Raw genomic sequence first — 26,207 nt, 5'->3', positions numbered from 1 at the left:
CTGCTATATACAGTGTGGTTGAAATGACAATCAAAACCTCTTTGACCTTTGACCTTGACCAAGGCAACATTTCTTTTTTTCTTCTTTCTGTTTTCTCCAGAGTGTCGAAGAGTAATACACATGCTTCGCTACACTATTGTCCAGAGGGTCACATCCACACGTGACTTTAGTCAATAAGATAACTCAGTAATGTTTGGGCTGTCTCCTACTCCCTACAGTTATAACCTTTTGATCTTGTTACTTTTTGCTGTTGTCACCTGTATGCCAGACCTGGAGTCTCATGGCCTTTTGTTTCAGTGGAGACTAACCAACACTGAAATTCATACGCCATCCTCGACATCACGGCAGCATCTCCACCCCCTTTTTTCTTTTTTCAGTCGGTATGAATGTGGTGCATTTCCGACGTTCTGGGTCGGCCTACCTTTCCAAACCCATACTCTGTGTCTGTAAACTCACCGTATACCGACATACCAATAAACGCCCAACTACAGCAAATTTTGGACTTTGGGTGATTTTCCTCAATAAAAGTTTAAAAGATCTCGGAGAAGCTCTAAATTTGTGTTATGACCTGGCTCGACATGAAATGGAGACCGGATGACACAGTTACAAAACATTATTATTTCAGTATTTCATGGCAGTCCTTGGTGTTTGGATGACTTTCTGGTGAAACACTGCAGGTTTCATTACTCGTGAGTGTGTTAATGATATGTCACTTGAGGCCACCCCCTACCAATTCTTAATAAATAATATTAATACATTTTATTTGTGGGCTCCTTTCAGAAATGACATAAAAGGGAAAACGGGTTAAACGAGGTAAGGTATTTTAAAAAAGATGAGTTCTGAGTATATTGCATGTGGAGTTTGCTAAGAGAGATGGAAATAATGAAATCCAGAAAGTGTTGCTTTTCATTCCTCTGCTATGTTGCAAGAATGATAATTCTTTAATTCTTAGCGGTGGTTTTTACAATAACTACATAGGAGAAGAGTCTTTTATCGTATTTGTTGTATTGGCAGTGGACTTGATACAGTTTACTTATTCAACTGGATTCAAAAGCAGTTGCATACAGAGATGGTAGGTCAAATGAGGGAGCAACTAAGAACAGATATAAAGCAGTATTTTGATGGAAATGACAACGAATACCACTTGCATAAAACAAAAATGGGACACGGAAACCAACACCCGCCTTTCAGAAGACATCTGGATGAAATACTGTGGATTTCAGTGGAGGATATCATGCTCATACTCTTGGAGATCATTTGGGCGGAAATGTCTCATTTGGTACCAACATTCAGGTTCTTCTAGCTGTTGGAGGTTGTGTCGTTCCCAGAAAGCCAATCACAACCACTTATTTTGTGCCGTACAAAAACAAATAGTTCTTTACAGAACTAGTGACTATATTTGTAACGGACATTAACTGGGATGAACTTCTTTTTGGGTTTTGTACGCTCAACTACTGCAGGTGTTAAAACTAAATATTTATTTGGAATACTGAGTTTAGCTGCAAGAAAAGCAATTACAAAGAAATGGCTTAAACCAGACATCCCGAGTATAGATGAATGGTATGATATCATCTATGATATACCTGTGATGGAAATGTTTAGGTCTTCTTTTTTTTTGTTTTAAATTTATTCAGATATTTATTTTCTTGTATTATTAGCATAGATGTTCATGTGCAGGCGGCAAAGTGGCGAGGTGGTTAGCACTGATGCTTCGAATCCATGGGCCGACTGGGCCTTTCTGTGTGGAGTTTGCATGTTCTCCCTGTGTCTGCATGGGTTCTCTCCGGGTACTCCAGCTTCCTCCCACCATCCAAAGACATGCTCATTAGGTTAATTGGTGATTCTAAATTGGCCGTAATGAATGGTTGTCTGTCTCTCTGTGTAAGCCCTGCGATAGACTGGAGACCTGTCCAGGGTGTACCCCGCCTCTCGCACGATGACAGCTGGGATAGGCTCCAGCAGACCCTGCGACCCTGAACAGGAACAAGCGGTTATAGAAGATGAATGAACGAATGAATGTTCATGTGCTTTGTTTCAAAATGCTCTGCTAAGGAATAAGAAGAGAAATTAAAAAAAGAGAAAAGAAAAGCATTTGCACTCACTAAGGCATGATGCTGTTATTAAATATTGAAAGCTTTTTCTGTGGTTTCAGATCCCATCCTTCCCACCCCCGTGTGCACTCACACTCAACATGTTGTTTTATGCGGCTCAGCCATAATAAGCAGAGTAAAAGTAAGTGTCAGCATGACACGCAGGGAACTAATGTAAAAACACCTCTGGAGAACACAAAGGAAAAAAGCTACATAAGAAATGCTCCCTTAGCTTCGGGGCTTATGAATGGGTGGGCTAGAGGACATATTTGATTGACAGCTGGTGATTTAGCTGTTTGTGTGCTTTGTGTTTTCTGATTGAAGGAGAGACCTGTCAGTTATCTGGCGCACAGCTCGCTTGAAATGACATCTGTCCCAAGCAGATGCTTAATGACCCAGAGCAGAGCAAAATGGGAGCCTAGCTTTATGAGAAAAGAGAAAACAACCTGACTGAACCCAGTTTGCATTTATTAAGTCTACCAATACACGTGAATGTCAGACTTGGTAGGGGGTGACTGCCAGTTAATGTAAGAAAAAAAGACACTTTATTTGCATTAATAGTTAGAAAATAAAATCTTCGTTCATTTTTCAGAACACAAGTGACATTTTTATGAATATATTAAACTGTGGTTTATTTCAGTACAGTAGTGGAATAAATTAAATAGGGCAGCCTTCTTGAAAAGATTTGCTTGCAAGTCTCAGCTCTTTGCATCTGCACAAAGATGCATGCGACTGGAGGATCACTCTCTGCAGACTTACTGCCTGCTGCTCCGAGGTAAAGGGCAGACTAAGGTTGATAACCTCCATACCCCTCCCATCCTGATGACATCAGGGCCTCATGCTGCCATCACCACTATATTACATAATCACGGAACATACAAGACAACAAGGCAGTCAAAATGGCTGCGTTTTAATGTTTTAAGAGAGGTAGAGGCGTTCTAACACATGAACTATATACGTGGCCTTAATTAGTGCATTTTGGCCGAATTGGAGGCGTGTGAGCAGTTGCGTTTGGGTTTTTAATGAATGAATGCATGTCAGCTTCTGGGCGGTTGTCTAATCCTGTGTAATCCCTGCCTGATGAAACCAGATAGAGTGGAAATATTGGCAAAAGAGAGGGATTAGTGACCATGGAGTCTGGCAAAACATGTGATCACAGCACGAGCACATACTTTACTCACACATATGCAGCTCGGCCCTGGCACACAGAGGCAACACACCAAAGCACTTGCCTCCATTCATGATTCTACCCTGTGTAAAGCAAAGCAAATGACAGAAGAGACATCCGCTTCACTGCATCTGCATCATTTTTTCCCCCATCAAAATAATCAATCCAAGTAGTCCATGCCCAGTGAGGAGAAAGGAGGTAATAATTGGCAGATTCTGTCTGACCCGACTGCTGCACACATGGTCCCACCATGAGGACAGACTGTGAAGGACAAAGCGTCCTGAATCATTCGAGCTTTGGGTAGACGAAAGATTAAAAGTCCTCTTCGCATGAAATACATAAATGAGATCAAATCTCTGCTGTATACAGAGCAGATCAGGACTGGATGCATAGCAGCAGAGCATCTTCAAAACAAGAATCCTAACTTTCAGACACAGTAAGCTCCCTTTTAGATGGATACCCCATAAACTATGTCACCAACGTCAACCTGAAGGGGATCTTTAGCAGGAGGCGAAGCAAAACAGTGATATTTTGAGAAATGCACTTAGAAACTGAATAAAAGCAGGACACTGCTTAGATGGAAAAATCTATGCAGACATCTCTAATGCTCCCATAATAAGATATTGAGAGAGCAGATCCAAATTTATGGACATGAGGGTTGATGTTTACTATAAGGGATTTATTTTTCTCTCAAAAGATAAAAAAAATCTTAAAATCAATTCGGTGGAACACATCTCTAGATAGAATGTCAGCAAAGTGCTTCTGAAGTATATTTATTTAATTTCTTAATTACATAGGATCCTCTTGATGTTTTTGAGTTGGAAGCCCATCATTTGTGTTTGCACAGTTTTGTCAAGTACCGAGAAAGATAAGATAAAGAGATAACTTTTAACAAAATTACAAGATTTTAAACCATCACAAACTGTAACAAACCTGGGCGTGATTTTTGACTCTGAGCTTAGTTTTATCCCACATATCAAAAACATAACAAAGATTGGTTTTTACCATCTTAAGAATATAGCCAGAGTCCGCCCATTTCTCTCTCAGGCCAGCACGGAGGTACTGATGCATGCTTTTATCTCTTGTCGTTTAGATTATTGTAATGCCCTGCTCTCTGGTCTTCCCAAAAAAAGTATCTTTAATCTTCAGCTACTTCAGAACTCAGCCGCACGAGTGCTGACGAGGACCAGAGGGCGGGAGCACATTACACCGGTTTTAAAATCGCTGCATTGGCTTCCCGTGCGCTTCAGGATTGATTTTAAGGTTCTCTTACTTGTTTTTAAGTGTCTTAACAGTCTTGGGCCTCCTTATTTATCTGACTTACTTTTACCATATCAACCCTCGCAGACCCTGAGGTCGTCTGGTACTGGCCTTTTAACCATACCAAAAGTTAGATCGAAAACACACGGGGAGGCGGCTTTTAGTTATTATGGTCCCCGATTGTGGAACAGCCTGCCGGAGAACCTCAGGGCTGCAGAGACTGTTGATGTTTTTAAAAAGAGGCTCAAGACCCACCTTTTCAATCAGGCTTTTAACTGACTTCTTTTATTACCCTACCTTTTAATCAGATTCTTGATATGCTTTAACTACATGTCTTCATGTACAAGTTGAAAGCATTTTATCTATACTTTTCATTTTTACCCCATTTTAAAGTTTTAGTTTTCGGCCCTCAGATTTTAGCAGTTTTAGTTCTTAGCAGTTCTTCTCAGACTTTTTATCATTTATTATTTTTTTTTGTGGGTGGGTGGGTGTGTGTCTCTGTGTATCTCTGTGTTTTTACGGGGGTGGGAGGGTTGGGTTTTGTTCTTAGTGTTTTTAGCCTGTGTTTTGTCTTTGCTGATTTTAGCCTCTGTGAGGCACTTTGTATTGCTTTTAGTATGAAAAGTGCCATACAAATAAAATTTGATTTGATTTGATTTGATAAAGATTTCTAATCAAATTGTTCTTTGCAAAAGTCCATTTTAAAGTGAATTTATTTATTCACTGCTACAGTGTCCTGGTGACTGAGTTGTACTTCACATGTCATCATATCAAGGAGGACTTAACAATTTAATGAAAACTATATTTTATTCCGATTTAACATTTTTAATCACTGTGGCATTGTTCAAAGCTTTTATTTAATCTGAAATGAATCATGTTCTTTATAAACACTATACCGTGCCAGTTCTCAGGATTTGTTAGCAGCCAGTGATGCACAGCAGAGCCAGTTTCCTGTCACAGAATGAACAGATCTGAGAATTGTGTGTGTGTGTGTGTGTAGTTTATGAATCCTCTGTGACTCTTGTGAGGTGTGTATTGTATGAGAAAATAGTCCCCCTGAAGACACAAGATTGTGTTAAACTTTACTAGCAACACTTTGCAAACAGGAGAGAGCAAATCAGATGCTTTGAATTAATTTCCCCACAGATGGGAAAACTGCCTAGGTTTACAATGTACTCATCAAAGCAATTTGCTAGCATTATGTGACTCCTGAAGAATTTGATTCAACAAAACCGCAGAATCTAATGTGCAGTGGAACGGATCCATACCTTTATAAAGTCAGCATCAGTCAATACCACTGCCAAGGGGGGAAATACTGTATGTGTCAGAAAGTAAGGAGGAGAAATAACATCGACCATCTTGTGACAACACAATGTTCTACTGGGAAACGTTTGGACCTGGCATTCATGTGGATGTTACTTAGACATGTACCACCCACCTAGACCAGACCAGGCACCCCCACCCCATAGCAATGACACTCCTTGATGGGAGCAGCCATCCCCAGCAGGATGCAGCCTGACACAGACACACACACAAAAACAGTTTAGGAACAACTAAAAAAACAACAACCTGAAAAACAGCACAAGGTGTTGACCTGGCCTCCAAATTCACTAGATCCTAAACTGATCAAGTATCTGTGAGATGATCTACAGAGGCCCCTCCCCTCAACCCATAGGACCTAAATGCTGAAATAACGAAGCGCACTGCAAATAACAGAAACACTTTTTAATTCAGTTTTTAATTCAGTCTGGTTTAACAGCACCACAAACTACATCCTCCAAAATGACACAGCTGAATTACCACCTTTCTGACGCTGTTTAAACTGAACATTAAAACAGTCACGAAGGAGGACTTAGCACAGGACTATTATATTAGTATGTATTTGTTTGGCGAATGTACACGGAAGTCGAGTTAAATGCATTTCTGCTAATCCTCTGGCTATTCACATACATTACTGAATGAAATCCATCTTAACCATAAAGCCCTGACACACGCCATTTCCCTACCATGTAGCAGAGGAAGGTGATCCTTTAAATACAGACCGCCACCGGACACAACTGCAGCATTTTCTGAATAACCTGTCACTCAAGTTAACCGTGGTAAAATCGTTCATACTAAGCATTCTCAGAGCCTCAGCGTTCTCCCCTTTTGTTTCTCTGAAAGTGCTTTATTGAATGAACGGGAAATAAAATTGTCTAAATTGATTGCTTTCACTTCTGGACAACACAAACAGCGCAGATTAGCAGCAGCAATTTCCCTCCAAGTGAGACAATTCTATATCTCAAATAGGAGCTTTAATCTCCTCAAATACAGTTCATGGAGAGCAAAGAGTCTGTCGAAGTAAATTGTTATTCTTGTGTTGTATTGTATTCAATGAGCTTCTTATTGTTCCTTCTATATGATTTTGCACTGATGGGGGCAAGTGACCTTCAGTATCAGCTGGTTGAGAATGAGCCACAGATATAACGACACAGAAATTACCCTAAAAATGCAACATTTCTACAAAATGACTGCCAAGACACAAAGGAAAGACTACAAAGAGACAAAAGTTCTTCAAAAAAAGACAAAATTACTGCAAAGAAACACAAATTGACCATAAAGAGAAGCAAAATGACTACAAATAGACATAATTGATAACACTGACGATGAAGACAATCTCACATTGTCTTGACTGAAATTGTACTACAGTACTTTTAAACTCACTTTAACTTGCAAGATGTGGCAATATCCAGGGGATACTAGGCTGTAAACCAGGCCACACGTAATTCTATTCAGTTCAATCCAACTCTACTTATACACCGATCGCGCATAACATTATGACCACCTTCCTAATATTGTGTAGGTCTCCCTTGTGCCTCCAAAACCGTTGTGACTCATTCATAGAATAGACACGGGCCTTCTGAGGGTGTCCTGTGGTGTCGGCAACAGGATGTTGTTAGTGGGGGTCTTTGAGTCCTGTGGGTTGAAGGGAGGGACCTCTGTGGATCAGGCTTATTCCAGTGCATCCCACAGATATTTGATCAGTTTGGGATCTAGTGAATTTGGAGGCCAGGTCAACACCATGTGCTGTTTTTCATGTTTTTTTTATTTATTTTTTGTTTTGTTTTTCAGTTGTTCCTAAAGCATTTTTGTGTGTGTGTGCCTGTGTCAGCCTGCATCCTACTGGGGATGGCTGCTCCCATCAAGGAGTGTCATTGCTATGAGGTGGGGGTGCCTGGTCTGGTCTAAGTGGGTGGTACATGTCTAAGTAATGCCAGGTCCAAAAGTTTCCCAGCAGAACATTGAATTATCACAAGATGGTTAATGTTATTCACTTCACCTGTCAGTGGTTTTAATGTTGTGGCAGATCGGTGTATAGTGTCAATAACAATTCAAACAGTCTCCAGATGCTTTAGAAATCTCATATGGGGAGGACTCATCTGTTTCAAGTTGTCCTGATAGAAAGAGAAAAAGGAGGAGAAGTTTCATTTCTTTGTTGTTTTAATCAGTATTACGATTTCATATTGCTGTATAAATCAGCACACTGATATGCTACCTGTCTTGTAGTTTTTCAAATAAGCAGTTTGCACTTCAAAAAGCAGCTCATTCACCACTTACACATTATAAGACACCTCAAATGTACTGTCCTGTTACGTACCAGATCCACAAGGCCTGTGAGGTTGCTCTGGTAACCTTTGTCAAATTGTTCATGGATCTTTAATCCAGCTTCAGACCTGTTTAATACAGTAGCGCTCTAACAGGATTGGCAATGTTAACTCCCTGGGACAGGGCTGCCAGCTGTTCCCTCCCCCCCTGGTGGAAGGTCAGCACACACAGGACTGTTGATGGGTGGAACAGGGTGGGAGGGGATGCCTGGAAAGTGAGAGGATCCTCTTATCCCAGTGCAGATCGCCGCAGCGTGAGGGCGAGTGGGATGCTGAGCCCAAAGATGCGTTAAAACATCCACACGACTGGATATTTCTCACATCTTTCCATCCTGACCTGGAGATTTAACACCATTCATTCTTCGGTTTTGCCCCCCCTTCCCCCTGCTTTCATCCTCACACCTGGATCTGAAGGCTGTGCGTTGGCCACATTTATGGGTTACTGAGAGGACGCGGGACAAGTGACTCACGATGGCCGTGGCTTTGGACGCAGTGTGGGTGAGGGTGAAGAATGTGTGCAAACAGAACGGGCTTCTCATCATGTCGGTGCTGGCTGTGATAATTGGGTGTCTTTTGGGATTCTTCCTGAGGACACGGCGCCTCACAGAGCAGGTCAGTCTGTCTCCTCCCCCTTGACCCAGTGTGACGTGACTCAGAGAGAGCCCTGTCCCTGTTCCTCTAACACCTATGGAGCATCATACCGTGTGTTATTTGCAGTACGTGCACTAAAGATTGTTGGTTCTGAGTCTTATCCTGTTTTTGATCACTGTCTTCACTGTTCCAGTGATTTAACGGTGAAACTAGGCCTCATAGCCACGTCGACCTCATGGAACTAGACAAAATTTGCATGTTTTGCCATTTTACAAAATTTTGTATATATGATCATTTTACAAAAGCATATCATTGTATATTATTGCATTTAACATTTTGACATTTTAACATTTTTATGTTTTTTCTAACTTTTTTATATTTCGCTCTTTATTGCGTTATAAACATTCAAATTTTCAAATATTCCCTGAAAAAAAAGCAAGAGACTAGAGTACAAAAATTTGACATGAATCAATTATCTGTGTTGCAGGACGCTCAAATGTATCTCATGAGCCTTTGTATGGGGCCAGGACCCAAACTCAGATGTGGTCGAATTAGCTCCACTAGCATCCAGCCACAGTAAAACTGGCTTACACACATTTATGCATTAGGATTACTCTTATATCAGTGAGTGTTTTTTTTTTTTTTTTTTCCCTGTGATCTGCAGAAGTACACTCATTTTCGATATTTGCAGGACATTTCTCTAACCACACTTAATGCTCCAGTTTCATTCATGTATGTCTTGTTAAGAGATACCCTCCTGATGCACTTTCAGTGTTAATGACTGGACACAAAATAAGTCATGGCTTGATGCAAAATTTGAAATTTATCATCCATAAAGGAAGCTAATAAGTGGCTTCAAGTCTGAGTGAGCATCATCCAGAGTGACAAAAAGGTGCTTATTACTTCCACTGTAATACTCCTCAGGAACAACTCTAAGCTATCGGCAATACATTTCAAGCTGTATCACTAATTTCATTCATCCTCCATTGAACCATATATTTTCACAAGCTGAAATTGCAGTTGCTCCATGCAGTGTTGTGTGTGTGTGTGTGTGTGTGTGTGTGTGTGTATGTGAGAATAAATGCAGTAGTTACAACAACATATGGCAGCTCCAGTTAATTACTCTTAAAACAGACGTTGAGCAGCTTTGTGGAGGGGACAGCATAAACAAAATGCAGCCTTTTCTTTTCCATCACCCCCCAACTAAAGCTCCGTCATATTCTCAAATAGACCTAAAAATAGCTTGTGGCTCCCTTACTCTCACAATAGGGGATTACAATCCAATCAAACAAATGCCTTTTCTAATTGTACGCCAAACAAAAGGGCCTGTCAGTGGGACAACGTACAAAGGAAGAGCAGACCTCTGTGTTTCCAGACAGTTATCAGACACCCAGATTGTGATTCAGATTGGGATTCGGATGTAAGGAAACATCCCAACGTGTTTTTCTAAACAAGAGCACATGGAGTAGAGATGTGTGACATAAGTCTGGATTACAGCATTAAGTTGGTCTGTGGGCTGCATAGTTGCAAATCCGGTGAGGACAACAAAGGATGTGAAAAATAACGAAAGGATCCCCATATGGGGAAATATACGCAGATAGATATGTCTACATGAAAGCATACATGGATGAAGTGACCATACAGATATGCAGACATTTACTATATTCTAACATAACTGAAGGCTGAGCAAGGCCAACGGCTCAATGTAAAGATGACTTATGAACAATGCAGATACAGGTAAACATCTCTGCCATAAACACTACCCTTACAAAGTTTTATAATGTTCAGTTTGTGCTGGTATCGTGTTTAGTACTGAGCACACACACATGTTCTAGGGGAGTTTATGTTTAGCTCATAGTTTCAGAAGACTTGCACACACTTCTAGACAAACTACAATTAAAAAAAACGTGAGGATCTGGAGTACGGTTCAAACAAGATACATCAGCTACTGGGCTACCTTCCTGGCACACACACAGTCGGCTTGCACGTAGGTGGATGGCCTTTTAAGCCCGTTGGAGAAGTAGTGAGGGACACATTTTAAAACGAAATCCCAAAATAAATGCAATGCCACTGCCACAAGGCCCACATGCTGCTCGTAACTAGGTTATTTTTTTGTTTTTTACTTCATCTGAAAAATATCTGCAAATTTAGTCAGTAAAAGCTCCACAATTGTGTGTGTTTGAAAACAAGCCTGAAAATGCCACATAAGATGTTCCTAACTCTATGGCGTGGGGAAAAAGCAGCAACAGTTTCTGAATGGCACCAAAGAAGGAAGTAGTGTTGGACCCCAGTGCACTTTAGTTATACATGGCTATGGTGAGTAGTCTCCAATATATTTGGGGTAGGAGACCACCCCCTTCGGTTTATTAGTATATCAATGTTTTCCATATACTACAATATATAAGCAATAAAGAAACAAAAGTCATCATAAAGTTCTAAAATCTGACTGCTGATCATCATGGGTGTTGTTTCAAACAGTTAAGAGGAAGGGTCAACTCACTTCCCTTAAATCATAAATTCTTGTTTCATCTCCCCTACTCTTATTTCCATTGCACTAGTAATCATGTCTTCAGATGCAAGCGAGAAAAAAAAGGGAATTGAGAAATATTTAATGACATACTAACATATTTGTCCTCCATATACTCTGCTGTGACCCCTGTAGTGACCTAAACATATCAGTTATGGTTTGTAGGAAACAGAAGGACCTTCAGCAAGTCCAGCCTTTACCTGCAGACTGGCCATTGGTTGTATTATTGTTTTAAAGAGTAAATCTGGTTCACCTGGTGATTAAATTATGCAGTTGCACCAAGTTATTGTAAAAAAAAAAGATAACAGCCAAAGCTGTGTCAGACCTCTACTCGTCACAACTGCATTAACTTGTTAAGTCTGCCTGGTTGAGTACTCATACTGTGATTGCAATTTGATGACAATTCTTCAGAACTTGTACACAGTAGGGGTTGTACCGATTAGTCAGCTAGTCGACTAGTTGACATCACTGCTGCGCCATGACGCTTTAAGCAGGAAGTCGACAACTCACTGATCACGTGACAGTAACAACCCAGACGCATCCTAGAAGACAGGTGAGGAGCCCAGTGGGTCATTGCAGCAAACTAGCTGCGGTTCCTCAAGTGTGTGGAAATACTTCACAAAAGATGAAGCCCATTCTACCATGACATGCAGAATATGTAAGTCAGTCCTGAAATACTACTGCAATGCACACTCATCTGAAAAGGCATCCACTAATGCTAGTAGAGGAACGGTTCAAATCCTCTCAGCAGCAGTCAATTAACAACTTCACCAAATGTCCTGAAAGAGAAGAGAGAATGAGGCTGCACATCAACAATTTGCTGGTAAAGTTAATAGACCTTTAGTTGTTATACACGGAAAAGGATTTCCAGATGTACCGCATTTTTCCCTGGCTATTAAACGCTATTGACGGTGCCGATTTATATCTGCTAAATCTGCAGCGCACAGTATTGATAAGCTCATGTGTTTTGTTTAGTTTATGTTTAGTTCTGTTGTGTTCTATTAGTTGACATTGTTGCTGTGGTAGTAGAGGGTGTTATTTTTTATTTTTTTCGGCGGGCTAGAGTCGCATATTAGAAGTGTCAGACTGCAGTGTTTATGGTGCTGACGTGGGCTACAGCCGACAGTAGCCCGTGATGAATCTTCAGTTACCTTGCAGAAAAGCCTCCGTAGCTTCTTTTTACAATATGTATTCAGGTCATATTCATGACGTCATCGACTAGTCGACATTGACTCGACTTTCACCACATATTAGTCTACTTTAAAAAATTGGAAGTCGTTCAACCCCTAGTACATAGATACAATAATAATTAAGGATCCGATGGCTACAAAGCAGGAGACGAGTACAACAAGATACCCAAGCACTTCCGTCTTGCAATTTCCACTGCCTGAAACGTCATGAGGAGCTGTCAGTGAAGAAGAACCGTGAAGGTTGAAGCAAGATCTGGAGGATGGAAAATGTAGCTGAGAGGAAACACACAACGCAGGTGTGAGAACGAAAACTTCCAGCAACAAAAGCTCGCAAAAGACTTTCTTTCTTCAAAACTACATCTGGACGAAACCCAGTAGTTTGGCACTGTGAACATACGAAGTTAAAATTTAGTTAAAACTCAAATTCAGCCCAAATATGGGTCAACTTCCTGTTGCTGTGCTGAAACGCTGCAGTAAATTTGACATAGTATACGTCATTTGAAAGCAGCGAACCTCACAGTTCAACCACTGTAAACCATTATAAGATGCCAAAACCACAGCAACAATAGTTCAGTACTGTCATCTATACTGTAATTTAGAGGAATCCATTCTTCCCTCCATCCATGCATGGCTACCCTTAGTGCTGCCAATAACCGATTAACCCACCGAAAAACCATTTCTGCTGATGTCCAAGGTTTTGCTCAAACTCTTGAAAATAAATTGAACTCAAAAGTATGTAAGTAAGTGAATACCTGAACTATTCAGCTCTCTTTGCTACATGGTGGGAAATATTTAGTCCGTAAAAGACTGAAACCTAAATGTAGTAACTTCCAAACCTTGGATAAATATTGTTTTCTATCTGGCAATGCTTCATTTTTTCTTTTTTTTTTTTTTTTTTACACTTTAGTATATGCTCATGTACCACTGCACGGCTCGGTTTCTCACCAAACGTTGCACAAATTGTTAATTCGTGTATGTTTTATGCAAATATTAGGAGAAAGTCAGCAGTTCTAATTTACTAACTTGTGCCAGTAAACAAAATGTTGTATGCAGATGTATGAAGAGCAATGATAAAATGCAGCATTTCTGTTTGTTTTGTGTACTTCCGGACATTTTCCACATAAGACCTCAGTGGCAGTTTAAGTCTTCTGCTTCATGTGGTAAATGTTGTTGCATTTACACCGTGCTTTTCTACCTACTGGTACTCAAAACTCTTTACACTCACAATGACACGTCTACCCATTCATTCACACATGGACACTCACAATCACACACCAGTGGAAGCTCAAGGAAACTTCAGCATGTGGTCCATGTATGATCTTTTTTTTTGTTACATTTTTAACACAGGACCAAGTTAAAACTGATCAGGTTTCTATGACATTAGACATTAGACATTAGACAAACTTTATTCATCCACAAGGGAAATTGGGAAAAGGGAAAGAACCACAAGTAAAAAGAAAGATTAAATAAAATAAAAGTAAAAATCTAGTAAAAAAAATCTAGTATAAGCAAAACATGTGCAAAATTTGCATATGAACAAATGTACAAGAAATAGATACAGAAGTAAATATATATTTTATACATAGGAATGACAAATAATGTGCATTAACACGCATAACATGGAGTTATCTGTTACAGAAAGGTGAGTTGTTGTACAGCCGGATAGAGTAGGGTATGAATGAAGTCCTGCAGCGTTCACTGTGGGAACGGCGCTGGATCAGTCTGTTGGAGAATGAGCTCCGCTGCCCTTCTATAGTCAGGTATTATAATTTCACTTATTCATTTGTAAGAAGGATAAATTGCTATTTATTCTTTCATAAAATTTCTTAATAAGCTAGACACTAGTAGTCCCAGTCAGTAATGCTAGGAGACTTTAAACTTTTAAAGAAGGCGTTTGTATATTTTCTGCCAGTACTGCTCTTTGTTGTGCTCTCATGTTTGATTGCATCACGCTTGGCTAGTAAAACCTGTCAGACTGCTGCTGCCCAGTTGACTGGTCCTTTGAAAACAGCTGCACTTGCCCCCATGTACACACACACGGGCATATACACCACGACAGTTAATGCACGGATGCAAGATGAGCAGAGCAGCGGCAGATCCTCTCTGCTAGCTGTGTGCGAGTGCTGATCCTGCTCTTACACAGCAAACTAAGCTCCCTCTGCTTAATGCTTAACAGAAAAGCTCTTTAGCTGTCATTACGCCCCTGCCTCGCTCTGCAGCTCCTCAATCCACAGTCGCCCCCATCTCCCACTGGCAGCTCGATGAAACACATAACCTTATTCATCAGCAACAATTTTACAACATTAGCTTTTAATAAAAATTTTAAAAAAGATATATGCGAAGAAAAAAACTACTTAACTGACTGTTATGTGACATTCTCCACAAAACTCGAACATCTGGAACCTTTTTAAATCCATTTCTGGACTCAAATGTATCTACAACCTTTTCTGAAACCTTTATAGCTCTTTACATGTGGGCATGATGGCTCCCTGGTGTGCTTACTCTTCTGACTTTTTCTTTAGTTTATGTCACAGTATATCACATTCTCATCTGTAGGGACTGTTTCAAAGAGGAAATTTTTGCTTATCCAGTGAAGTTAAACTTGCCATTGATCTTCAAGTGATACACTTACAACTGTACATGCGGTTTTTAAAATCTGTTATAGTTAAGAACTGTAGCCAATATACTCCTTCTTTCACAGTCTGTTTAGCTGCTTGCTGTGGGTCACTGACCAATTCAGTCTCTCTGTGAAACTGTGAACTGCTGCAGTTCTTCAAGAACTTAGTCAGAATTTGGATCAGTTTCATTTTTGTCCTTATGGCTGTTAACCTGGAATCCAGTGCAACTTTATTTTTGTGGCGGGAAGTTTGTCGGGAGTCACTCTGTTGGAAACTGATTTATGCTCCAGCAAAGAGCTGCAAAGGTCTGCCGGGCCAATGAAATCGTCAGGGCGGGTGTAGTCATACACGTCATCTGAGAGCTGTTTGAGTTTTATTAGTTTACAACAAGATGCTTCTGATTGGTTTTAGGACTAAGTTGCGTGCATTGTTGTTGTTTTTTTCTCTGTACAACCTCATAACGAAATCCAAATGGAGGGCTCATATTCTGATAATAACTGGTTCTGGCTACACCAGGCGTAGCCCTTGTCTTCATCATTATGAGGGGTACATGAGCTGCACAGAAACAGCCACCTAAAAAGGGTCCAGGCACTGGTGGCGGAGAAGAAGGAGTGAAAACAAATGCTGAAGCTTTGGATCAATGTGATGTGCAGCAGGACTGCTGATGAGCTCAGCTGAAAGGTCCACGGGTTCTAGTTTACATGACAGCTGACAGCAGCAGAGGAAGGAAACGTTTTCAAATCTGACAGACAGGTCCAGACAAAGAGGTTAAGAACGCCCACAGTCAGATGAGAGAGAGAGAGTCTGAATCCAGAATGAAAGTCTTCCTCTTTAAAATGACTGTCGCCTTACCCACTCAGCACGTGCATAGAAACATCACAATTAGCAGCGATTGCAGTTTCCATCCACCTCATGAATGTGGCTTGATTTTGCAGACTCATCTCCGTCTGCATTTTGTATGAACATTTTGCAACTTGTCAGATGCTTTTGATAAAAATGTTTTTTTCACTAACTGAAAAAAAGATTTCTCCAAACCCACCATCTATCTTGCGCTTACGTATTAGTGTTTTAAGTGCCATGCATGTTATTGAGATTGCAAAGTAAAAGCTAAATCACAAAGATGCTTAAAATATATAAATAAAAGACTTGAGCCTTTTGCACCTTTTCTCATTGTCAGTCATTTGTTGGTCAAATAAAGCCACAAAAAAATTGTCAGTATGTTCACACACTAAGAGAATAATAAACCCTGATGCATGAAGGTCAAGTTCTCTTTACAGTGCAGGATTATTTGACACTGACTCTTCCTGCAGATCTCTTAAGTCACACAGTAATCGTAGAGATGACTTGAGAGGAAAGAAGCTTTTTCAAACTCCTGATACACTGCCAGGTTCATTTCAACAGGGTGGAGATACGAGCTCTGACTGCAGGGGATATCAACAGTGTAGCTGATAGAGAACAGCTGTCCACCGCTGCTCTGGACAGAGGCCAGTGTTAAGCCCAGTGCACTCAGAGACAAACACACTAAAACCCGGTGAGATCTGCAAACATCTGCCAAACTGTCACCCAAAACTCTCACGTGACATGTCATGGCTGCTCTCCAGTTCTGCTCAAATTAGATTTAACTGTGTTTAGGCACGACTCTCTGCCTCCCTTTTACATTTGTTACTAACTTCCAAATCCTTGAACAAATTACACAGACTATTTCTTGCCAAAATATTCTGCTTCCTTCAGCATGAGTCCCTCGCTCTGCACACTAACCTATTGAGTAACAGAGACCTGTGAGAGGAATAAACTGGCTAGATCTGACCACAGAGACTTGTTTTATAGCCTTTAGAGCGTCCTAAAGCCAGTTGGTAAGGGATTTCCTCCCATAAAACAAAGATGAACACTTTCTTACAGGAATACGCTGATTTTATTATTTGTATCACAAAAATCACACTTAATAAAATGCATTAATTGAATATTCAGATAGGGAATCACAACATTTGCATGGTTTCCTTAACTATATACCAGCAGTGATTTCTGCATTTGAAGAAGCACAAATGGCATTAATGTTTTTTTTTTTTTATTACACAGCATAAAGTATATCCAGTCCGAGGGTTGGTAACCAAGAATAGAATAGAATAGAATAGAATAGAGTAGAATAGAAGTACTAATAAGTACTACTCTCTGTCAAACATATGGGGGAGGGCTTGGTAAGGGCTCTATTTTCTCCACTGTCTCAACAATCCTGGTCAAAGTCAAGTGCCACCACCATACAAGGGCAGCCAGTGGAGATTGTGGAAGAATACAGGTATCTGGGAACCATTTTCGATAACTCTCTGAGGAGATCCTTAGAAAATGTCATCAGAGGCAATTTCTTCTCAGGAAGCTGAGACCCTTTCAAGTGAGCCCAAATATGCTTATGACCTTTTATCATTCTTTTCCTGAAAGTGTGCACACTGCCTCTTTTATCTTTTGGTTTTATTCCGTTTAAACCAGTCATGGCTACATAACATCACAAAAGTCTGTGCGAAAATCATGGGACATCCTGTTAGAGTTCTGTCCACTTTTTGTGAAAAGCACACAATCGGAAGAGCTCACAGGTTCCTACAAGACGCCTCACACATATTACATCCTGCCTTTGAGTGGAGGACTCAAAGGAGGAGGGCCACTTTTGTGGTCCTGAACTCTGACCCGTCCTTGCTTCAATATCGAACTGATGCTCTGTCTCTCGAAGGGCAGATGTAATGGCCGTTGTCAGTGTGTGGACACTGCTCATGGTCATTTGCACTTAAATCTTGTGTGTCTGTTTTTTTTCTTTTTGTCATCTGTCATGTGTATTTTTCTGCTCTCTGTGCCTTTTTAAATTGCTCCTCGGGGATAAATAAAGTGCTTATATTGAAATTGAAATTGAATTGAATTGAATTGCTCCCATACCAAACAGAAACATTAAAAGCAATGGTGGTCTGTATCAGGCAGCAACCCCTTCAGTTTCTAAATTATGGTCGGCTCTCTGAGCAAAATCGTCAGAAACATATTCATTATAATGAAACCACTAAAGACATGTCATCAGCACGCAGTATTTAAGTAGCTTAACATTGCTGCTGTTCCATGTCATTTCACTGGTTTGCACAGAAAGTAGTCATGGGGATTAGCCACAGTTCAGTGGGGCAGCTGTGTTTAAAACAACCTCATCAGAGATTTTATTCACACAGGCTCTTTGTGGGCAGTCAATTAAAAACTCGCATTCATGCTTCACATTAAAAGTTTTACTAAATTCAACTAATAAAACGCACAGACGCCAGTGTTAAGTCAATTCTTAGTCTTTTGCAGGTCAGTGGACATCATGTTCACCAGCATGTCTGCTGTCCTTGGTTCCTCTGTGGGTTTCATAAGCAGATTGTGTGTCCAGCTGGTTGAGCTATCGCTGGGGAGAGAGGTTTATAATACATGTAGTACCAGTACAGAGGTTAAGGCTACAGGGTGGAAGTCAGATCTAAGGATCTCAGCTTTTGGGGTACAGGTCTAATAATAAACAGCTTCTATGTATAGACAGGGTGCAGGTGTGCAATATAAAGTGCAAACTGACCTTAGCTGAATGAAGCAGGCTTTCAAAACAGAGCCATGTCAGCCATCAGAGGCGTGTACTATAAAAGCAGGATTCATAGTAAGAAAGGTTAAGTGTACATGGTGATTTATGGTGGAAACGTAACCTGCTCCATATCAAGCTATGTTCAAGATAAGAGATCAGAACACATATAAAGCACGGCTTACGGACCAATAAAATAAAAAGCACAAACGTACAGTATGTCTTTAAGAGAAAGAGAGTGACAGAAAGAGGTGAAGAGAAGAAGGTGGAGCACTAACCACAGACTGGTTTACTGCACACACTGCACCTGCTAGTTATTTAGAACTTACTCAGAGCACTACATTGTCTCTTTTTTATCTGACCCATCTGGGCTTACTTAAATCTCCATGACCTGAAGGCCAGCCTACAAAGACAAGAGCTTTTAGAGACAATCTAAAACCTAGGACTTTCTCATGCAAGTATCTTTAAGATTTTCAGTTTAGGACACAGCTCATCTTAGTCAGCAGTGTGATGTCCGTTCCAGGGACTGAGTACCCACTTCAGGATTGCAATGACCTTTTTTATGGGTGTGTCCCCTCCTGTCTTCTCCATTTAAGTTTTTGTTGCATTTTCTGCAATAAAAATAAAAAGAAGCTATTTAGTTGCGGTTTTTCATTCTATACCTGTTGCAGTTTTAACTTATGAATGTAAGCCTACTTACTGTATTCATTCATTCATTCATTCATTCATTCATCTTCTGTAACCGTTTGTCCTGTGAAGGGTCGCGGGGGAGCTGGATCCTATCCCATCTTACTTACTGTATTTTTATTTAAATTTTTGCAGCTAAAAGAATAAGTCAGAACTGTCATATACGCTATAAAACAATGTTATATTGTGGACATATAGTCAAGGATTTCTTGGCAGCTATTCTTCCTGCACTTGGCAGCTGCAGCAGTGAGGCTTTTAAGTCTCATTGTGTTCCTCTTCATTAAAAAAGAAAATTGCTTATGAAACATGTCATACTGCTGTCACTGGACTTGCAATTGGTCATATTCTGCAAAACATAACAAGTCCCCTTGTTTGTTGTGTTTGTTATGTTTTTTGAAGCCACTTAACTCCACATGGCTAATTTGCTCGAGCAACATCTCCATAAACACATGGCTAATTCACAAACCACATGAGGTTTTTATGACCATATTACCCACATCCTATTACCCACAGCAATGTTTCAGATTTTAATTATAAGCTATACGACACGCAGGTATACTGTGTGCTCATATGATTATTGTTGATGAGGATCAGCAGAGCGCTGAGCCAGAAAACTGTCAATGATGATAGTCATTTGTATAACAGGTGTGCAAACTGGCACGATGAATATGGGATGTATCACGAGCAGGGTGGAACATTGTGCATATAGTTAGGTAGGAATGGACTTAATTATCAGTAAGCAAACAACACTGAATATGTTGGCATGGGCCAGGATCGCATGTTAGAAACATGCTCTGGACGCAGTGACCCACCATGAGAGACACATAGTTAGTGACAGTATGTAAGTATATGAGTACATGACTAATGAATTACTGGTGAGCCCCTTAGAAGCCTAGGCCAATAGCAGCATAACTGAGAGACCTTAAAATTATCTCTGCTGAAAACTCTAGGAACCACCAAGCCTCCACTATGAGACAGAAGAGTTCTACTGGGATAACTGGGTAGTCTTTAAGATGCAACAGAGCTTGGTGATTACAGGATTTGTATACAAGTTTTGAGTTCAGAATTTTACAGGAAGGAAAGCTACTATGGGATAGGGGTTGTACTGACTAGTCAACTTTAGTGCTGTGCCATGACGCTTTAAGCAGGAAGTCGAATAGTCGTCGATCATGTGACAATAACAACATGGACGTCTCCTAGAAGACAGGCGAGGAGCCCAGTCAGTCAGTCAAGCACCTAGACATCCAGACTGCTTCTACAAACGTTTGTGAAAGAATGGGTCACTCTCAGGAGCTCAGTGAATTCCAGCGCGGTACTGTGATAGGATGCTACCTGTGCAACAAGTCCAGTCATGAAATTTTCTTGCTATTAAATATTCCACAGTCACCTGTCAGTGGTATTATAACAAAGTGGAAGCGATTGGGAACGACTGCAACTCAGCCACGAAGTGGCAGGCCACATAAAATGACGGGGTCAGTGGATGCTGAGGCTCATAGTGCGCAGAGGTCGCCAACTTTCTGCGGAGTCAATCACTTCAGACCTCCAAACTTCATGTGGCCTTCATATTAGCTCAAGAACAGTGTGTAGAGAGCTTCATGGAATTAGTTTCAATAGCCGAGCAGCTGCATCTAAGCCATACATCACCAAGTGCAATGCAAAGCGTTGGATGCAGTGGTGTAAAGCACGCCACCACTGGACTATAGAGCAGTGGTGATGCATTCTCTGGAGTGACGAATCACGCTTCTGCATCTGGCAATATGATGGATGAATCTGGGTTTAGTGGTTGCCTGGAGAGCGGTACTTGTGTGACTGCATTGTGCCAAGTGTGAAGTTTGGTGGAGGGGGGATTATGGTGTGGGGTTATTGTTCGGGAGCTGGGCTTGGCCCCTTAGTTCCAGTGAAAGGAACTCTGAATGCTTCAGCATACCAAGAGATTTTGGGCAATTCCATGCTCCCAACTTTGTGGGAACAGTTTGGGGATGGCCCCTTCCTGTTCCAACATGACTGCGCACCAGTGCACAAAACAAGGTCCAAAAAGACATGGATGAGGGAGTTTGGTGAGGAAGAACTTGACTGGCCTGCACAGAGTCCTGACTTCAACCCGATAGAATGCCTTTGGGTTGAATTAGAGCCAGGCCTTCTCGTCCAACATGACTGTCTGACCTCAAAAATGCGCTTCTGGAAGATTGGTCAAAAATTCCCATAAACACACTCCTAAACCTTGTGGAAAGCCTTCCCAGAAGAGTTGAAGCTGTTATAGCTGTAAAAGTGTGGGCCGATGTCATATTAAACCCAATGGATTAAGAATGGGATGTCACTTAAGTTCATATGCGTGTAAAGGCAGATGAGTGAATACTTTTGGCAATATAATGTACGTCACTAAAGATGAAGCACAATCTAGCCTGACATGTAGAATGTGTAAGTCTGTCCTGAAATACAACAAAAGTACTACTGCAATGCATACTCATCTGAAAAGACATCAGCTAACGTTAGCAGAGAAATGGTCCAAATCCTCTCAACAGGAGTCGGTTAACAACTTCACCAAACATGCTGCAGTAACAGAGAGAAGGAGGCTGCAAATCAACAATTTGCTTTTGAGTTTCATTGTCTAAACTTATTAGATCTGTAGCTGAAAATGCTTTCTTTTCTTTTTTTTTTTATCCCAACTACATCATATTATCTTCCAGAACCCTGTGAAGTACTATTAAATGCTACTGACGGTGCCAATTTATATAGGCTATACATATCTGCAGCACACAGTATTGATAAGCTCATGTGTTTATGTTCAGTTGTGTTCTGTCAGTTCACATTGTTGTCCTCCGTATCTTCTTTTGAGTGAAATGCTATTCAGGTCAAGAACATAGATTTCATTTTTGCAAAGCATTACTTTCTACTGTGTTTGTGTGTGTGACGTCATACAGTGGACGTTGACTCGACTTTCACCACATATTAGTCGACTACTGTGGGAGATATCTACGTGACCTCTGGTTCTTGTCAGCTTGTCTCAAGCTACAATATCTGTCTGTAAATTTACACTCAACTTTATGGTCTTTGATATTAATAAAGCACAGACGTACCTGCAACTTATTTTAAATGGTGTCAATTACTGTGGAGTCAAGCCCCTAAAAACTTAAGTAAGACCTAGCAGTCTCCATTAGACTGTGCAAATTCAAAGCTGTGACAAGAGGCCCTTGGTTTCACATTTTGTCCCTTTACTTTGCTGAGCACAGAATAATTGGAGGAACAATTATAATGACTGTATATGTATCTATGTGTGGGCTTGAAAAGTTTTTGCCTTTTCAGCATTACATTCACATTGTCTGTAAAGCAAGCCCCTGAAGGACACTCTTGTAATATACTGTATGATGAAGTCAGAGCTTCATTCCTGTCTAAAGAATTGACTCCTTTTTATTTTAGAAAATCTGCAAAAGCTGATTTTGCCTTATTCATTTTCTTACCCTGACATGCACCTGTTCATTACTTTTTCTTAAGATTTCTCTTGAATACTGTCTCATGCATTTCCTTTAATAACCCACGACCATTATCTCTTCTCTTTTCTGTTACTTACAGGAGGTGAAGTACTTCCAATTTCCTGGTGAGCTGCTGATGAGGATGCTGAAGATGCTGATTCTCCCGCTCGTCGTGTCAAGGTACACACACTTCCATTACCTTTCATAGCTTCACGCAATACACTATTTGCCTGCACTGGAAACACATGCTGAGTTTCCAGTGACATATTCTGTCAGCTATGGCACTGTTTTCATATTCTGTTGGTTGAGGTCACAACTTCCAAAAAATAAGTCATCATAGTCTGTTTGAGTAAACAAATCAATGGGGTTATTTTTGGTTGCGGGAAGCTATTAGTATAAAGGGCATCCAATAGTCTGTTTGAACAACATCAGTCTGAAGGATACACTGAATGGGTGTTAATGAGAAACATATAATGCAAACAGAAACTTAGGCTTTGAGCCGTTTGGCATAAAGAATGGGGAGTAGATGCCATATCACACATGCACTTCCTGCAACAGAAAATGTTCTTCTATCAAATTACCTCACCACCAAAAACCATTTGAGATGTATGGTCGCTCTGTGTATGATCATCTCAGCTGGATTACCTATGTGGTGTGCATGCACCCCTAGGGCTGCACAAGCTGTTTCTAGACTCTGCACAGCAGGAATACCATAATATTGGTCAAATTATGTTAGAATTACCAATATTATGTAGGACTTTTAAACAAAGGAAAAGAGGATCCTTTGTATTTTTCCAGTTACACATAATTTCTAGCTCTTAGATTACAATAGTTTCTTAATTAGATCATGTGGAAAAATGAGACAAAATCTCTGATTAAATCTTGTTTGAAAAGGCAGAAAAGAGTCAACAGAAGGCTTTTCACTTGTAACAGCCTCTGATTATGGAGCCTTTCCATCCACAATAAAAAGACTAAATAACTATGCAATATTTATAGCCTGGCCTATATTATAGTAAACCAATCAATGGGGAAAAAATAAAAGAAGATTTATGTTCTTCCTGAAGCAGCCGCCATCTTGAAAAGTTTTTAAAATTGCCTAAGTCACATTGTCTTCTGACTTGATGTAGGAGAGATGATGTTCATTCATTCATTCATTCATTCATTCATCTTCTGTAACCGCTTGTTCCTGTGAAGGGTCGCGGGGTCTGCTGGAGCCTATCCCAGCTGTCGAAGAGATGATGTACGCAAAAAAATATATTCTGTCCAAAAATGACCTTGTTGGCCATTATTTTTGGAGGGCGACGATGTTAAAAATGTGTATAGCACTATAAAACTTCATATAGACAACAAAACAACATACAAACTAATTCTATGCTCTATGAACAAGCTGCAAAGTTTGTCAGATGAAAATTGTCACACACTAAACCAAAACCTAACCTTAATTTTTGCCATTATGGTGACATTTCTTCGATGAAATTATCTGGACTTTTGTTAATGCTTTATAAAAAATATTTTGATGGTTAATTTCCACCTGGAAAACATAGCCTAAGTCTGTGAGAAACAGACAAAATGTAACGAACAACAACAACAAGGCCAAAAGAAGCGACCTTGGTTCTGTGGACACAACAGCCAGAGTGAGAGTCTGAAGAAAAAATAAATAAATAAATTTTTACTTTTGTCTAATTAAAACTTACCTTTCTCTCTGGGTACTCCAGCTTCCTCCCACTGTCCAAAGACATGCTCATTAGGTTCACTGGTGATTCTAAATTGGCTGTAGGTGTGAATGTGAGTGTGAATGGTTGTCTGTCTCTCTGTGTTAGCCCTGTGATAGACTGGAGACCTGTCCAAGGTGTGCCCCACGTCTCGCCCGATGACAGCTGAGACCCTTCACAGGTTACAGAAGAAGATAAAACTTACATTACACTTAAGAGCCTGTGCCACAGCTCTTATATCCTAATCACAGACTGGAACTTCTTAAATGTGGGATCATGTTGATAAAAGCTAAAGGTTTCATCTTTTTTTGTACTTAAGTGTAAAGTAAATGGTTTGATTTAAAAGAACCTCGTCTGAGTTGTCGTTCTGAGGACATTTCATTTGAAGACACGGTTCAAAGGTTCTGCTGTTTTGATATGTGCTCCAAAATTTCTTAAATCTTAACAGAGAAGGAACACTCATTAAGGTGTCTAGCACTGATGAACAAATACATCAAAACAACATCAATTTAATTAATTATAGCTTTTTTTCTAATGTTCAATGTAAAGCATGTATAGAGAACATTATTGTGGGATGAAAATGATGGACGACTGTCAATTTCTCAGCGAGACGATATATATTTGTGTATGGCTCATTGCCACAGTGTCTTAATTTTTCTTCATATATGTTATAGATTTAGTTATTTTGTGTTAGAGGGTTTCAAGGAAAACAGCTCTGCAAATGAAGACAGGAATAACTTGTTGCCATTAATGAAATATATCCTTCTGACTTCTGACCTCTGCACGTCGCACGACGACAGCGAGTAGCTCACTGGTCAAAGTACATCGACCTAGCATCCTGAGAGCATAGTTGCTTCAGCTGCTGGGTCTCTGCTGCGGTAAAAACAAGCGGGTTTGTAAGACAAAACTACAAAACATGTGTAGGTCACAACTTCCAAAAGCTGATGGAGGCTCTACAAGTCTAGTTTGTCCACAATTAGAACTAATTCATTAATATAAATATTAATATTAATATTATTTATCATCTGCCTTATAAAAGTGGCAAAAAAAAAACAAGCATTATGTCAGGTCCAGTCACTCTTACAGTAAGATACAGTCACACTTGTGTGTGTGCGTGTGTGTGGGTGGGTGTGTGCTTCTGCTGTCATCCTGTCACTTAGAGAAAGCAGTGGGATTAAGAACTGATCTTTACATTCGCATTAAAAAAACAACCCTGCGTGATGCCAGCTTGTATGTGATTAAAATGTTGTGTATTTCGCCGTAGTTGCTGGTAGATATTTGGTGGTCACTGGGTATGTCCACATATCCAAATACTCTAATGTGAAAAACGGAGTACAGCACGTGAAAGTTGATGGCTTTTTTTGACACATTTGGACAAGCAAACTGGGAATGGACAAAGGCAAATATGTTGAAGAAGGCTCATTATTATCACAGACTGGCTTGTCCTCTGATTTGCTACACAACACTAGGATTCTGAATCTCCTCCAGAGAGCCCTATTATAGATATTATGCCTCTTAATTTGTAGACTATTAAGCCTTCGTACACTCGGAACTCATGTTTTAAACATTCATAAAACAAGAATACCTTCCGATGGTTACTGAGTACTGGAACGGGCTGTTTCTAGGTTTATTAGAAAAGAGTCAGATTTTGACAGTGCTGGTAAAATGGTTGGATAGCT

At 40.3% G+C, this 26,207-nt stretch overlaps 1 protein-coding gene across 1 annotated transcript in view; it reads left to right on the top strand.

The window, feature by feature from the left end:
• The first annotated feature begins 8,626 nt into the window (after positions 1-8,626).
• slc1a7b (solute carrier family 1 member 7b) overlaps positions 8,627-26,207 on the top strand; it is a 29,823-nt gene continuing 12,242 nt past the window's right edge. Inside the window, exons 1-2 of the mRNA XM_084548696.1 lie at positions 8,627-8,774; positions 22,917-22,996. Coding sequence (XP_084404822.1) covers positions 8,634-8,774; positions 22,917-22,996 — 221 coding nt within the window. The 5' untranslated portion in view covers positions 8,627-8,633. The remainder of the gene's footprint in view (positions 8,775-22,916; positions 22,997-26,207) is intronic.

The sequence above is a fragment of the Chelon labrosus genome (assembly GCF_963514085.1).
Source record: "Chelon labrosus genome assembly, chromosome: 7".
NCBI classification, from domain to species: Eukaryota; Metazoa; Chordata; class Actinopteri; order Mugiliformes; family Mugilidae; genus Chelon; species Chelon labrosus.
The sequence above is the reverse complement of the archived record's forward strand: the minus strand, read 5'-3'. Positions and strand labels throughout refer to the sequence as shown.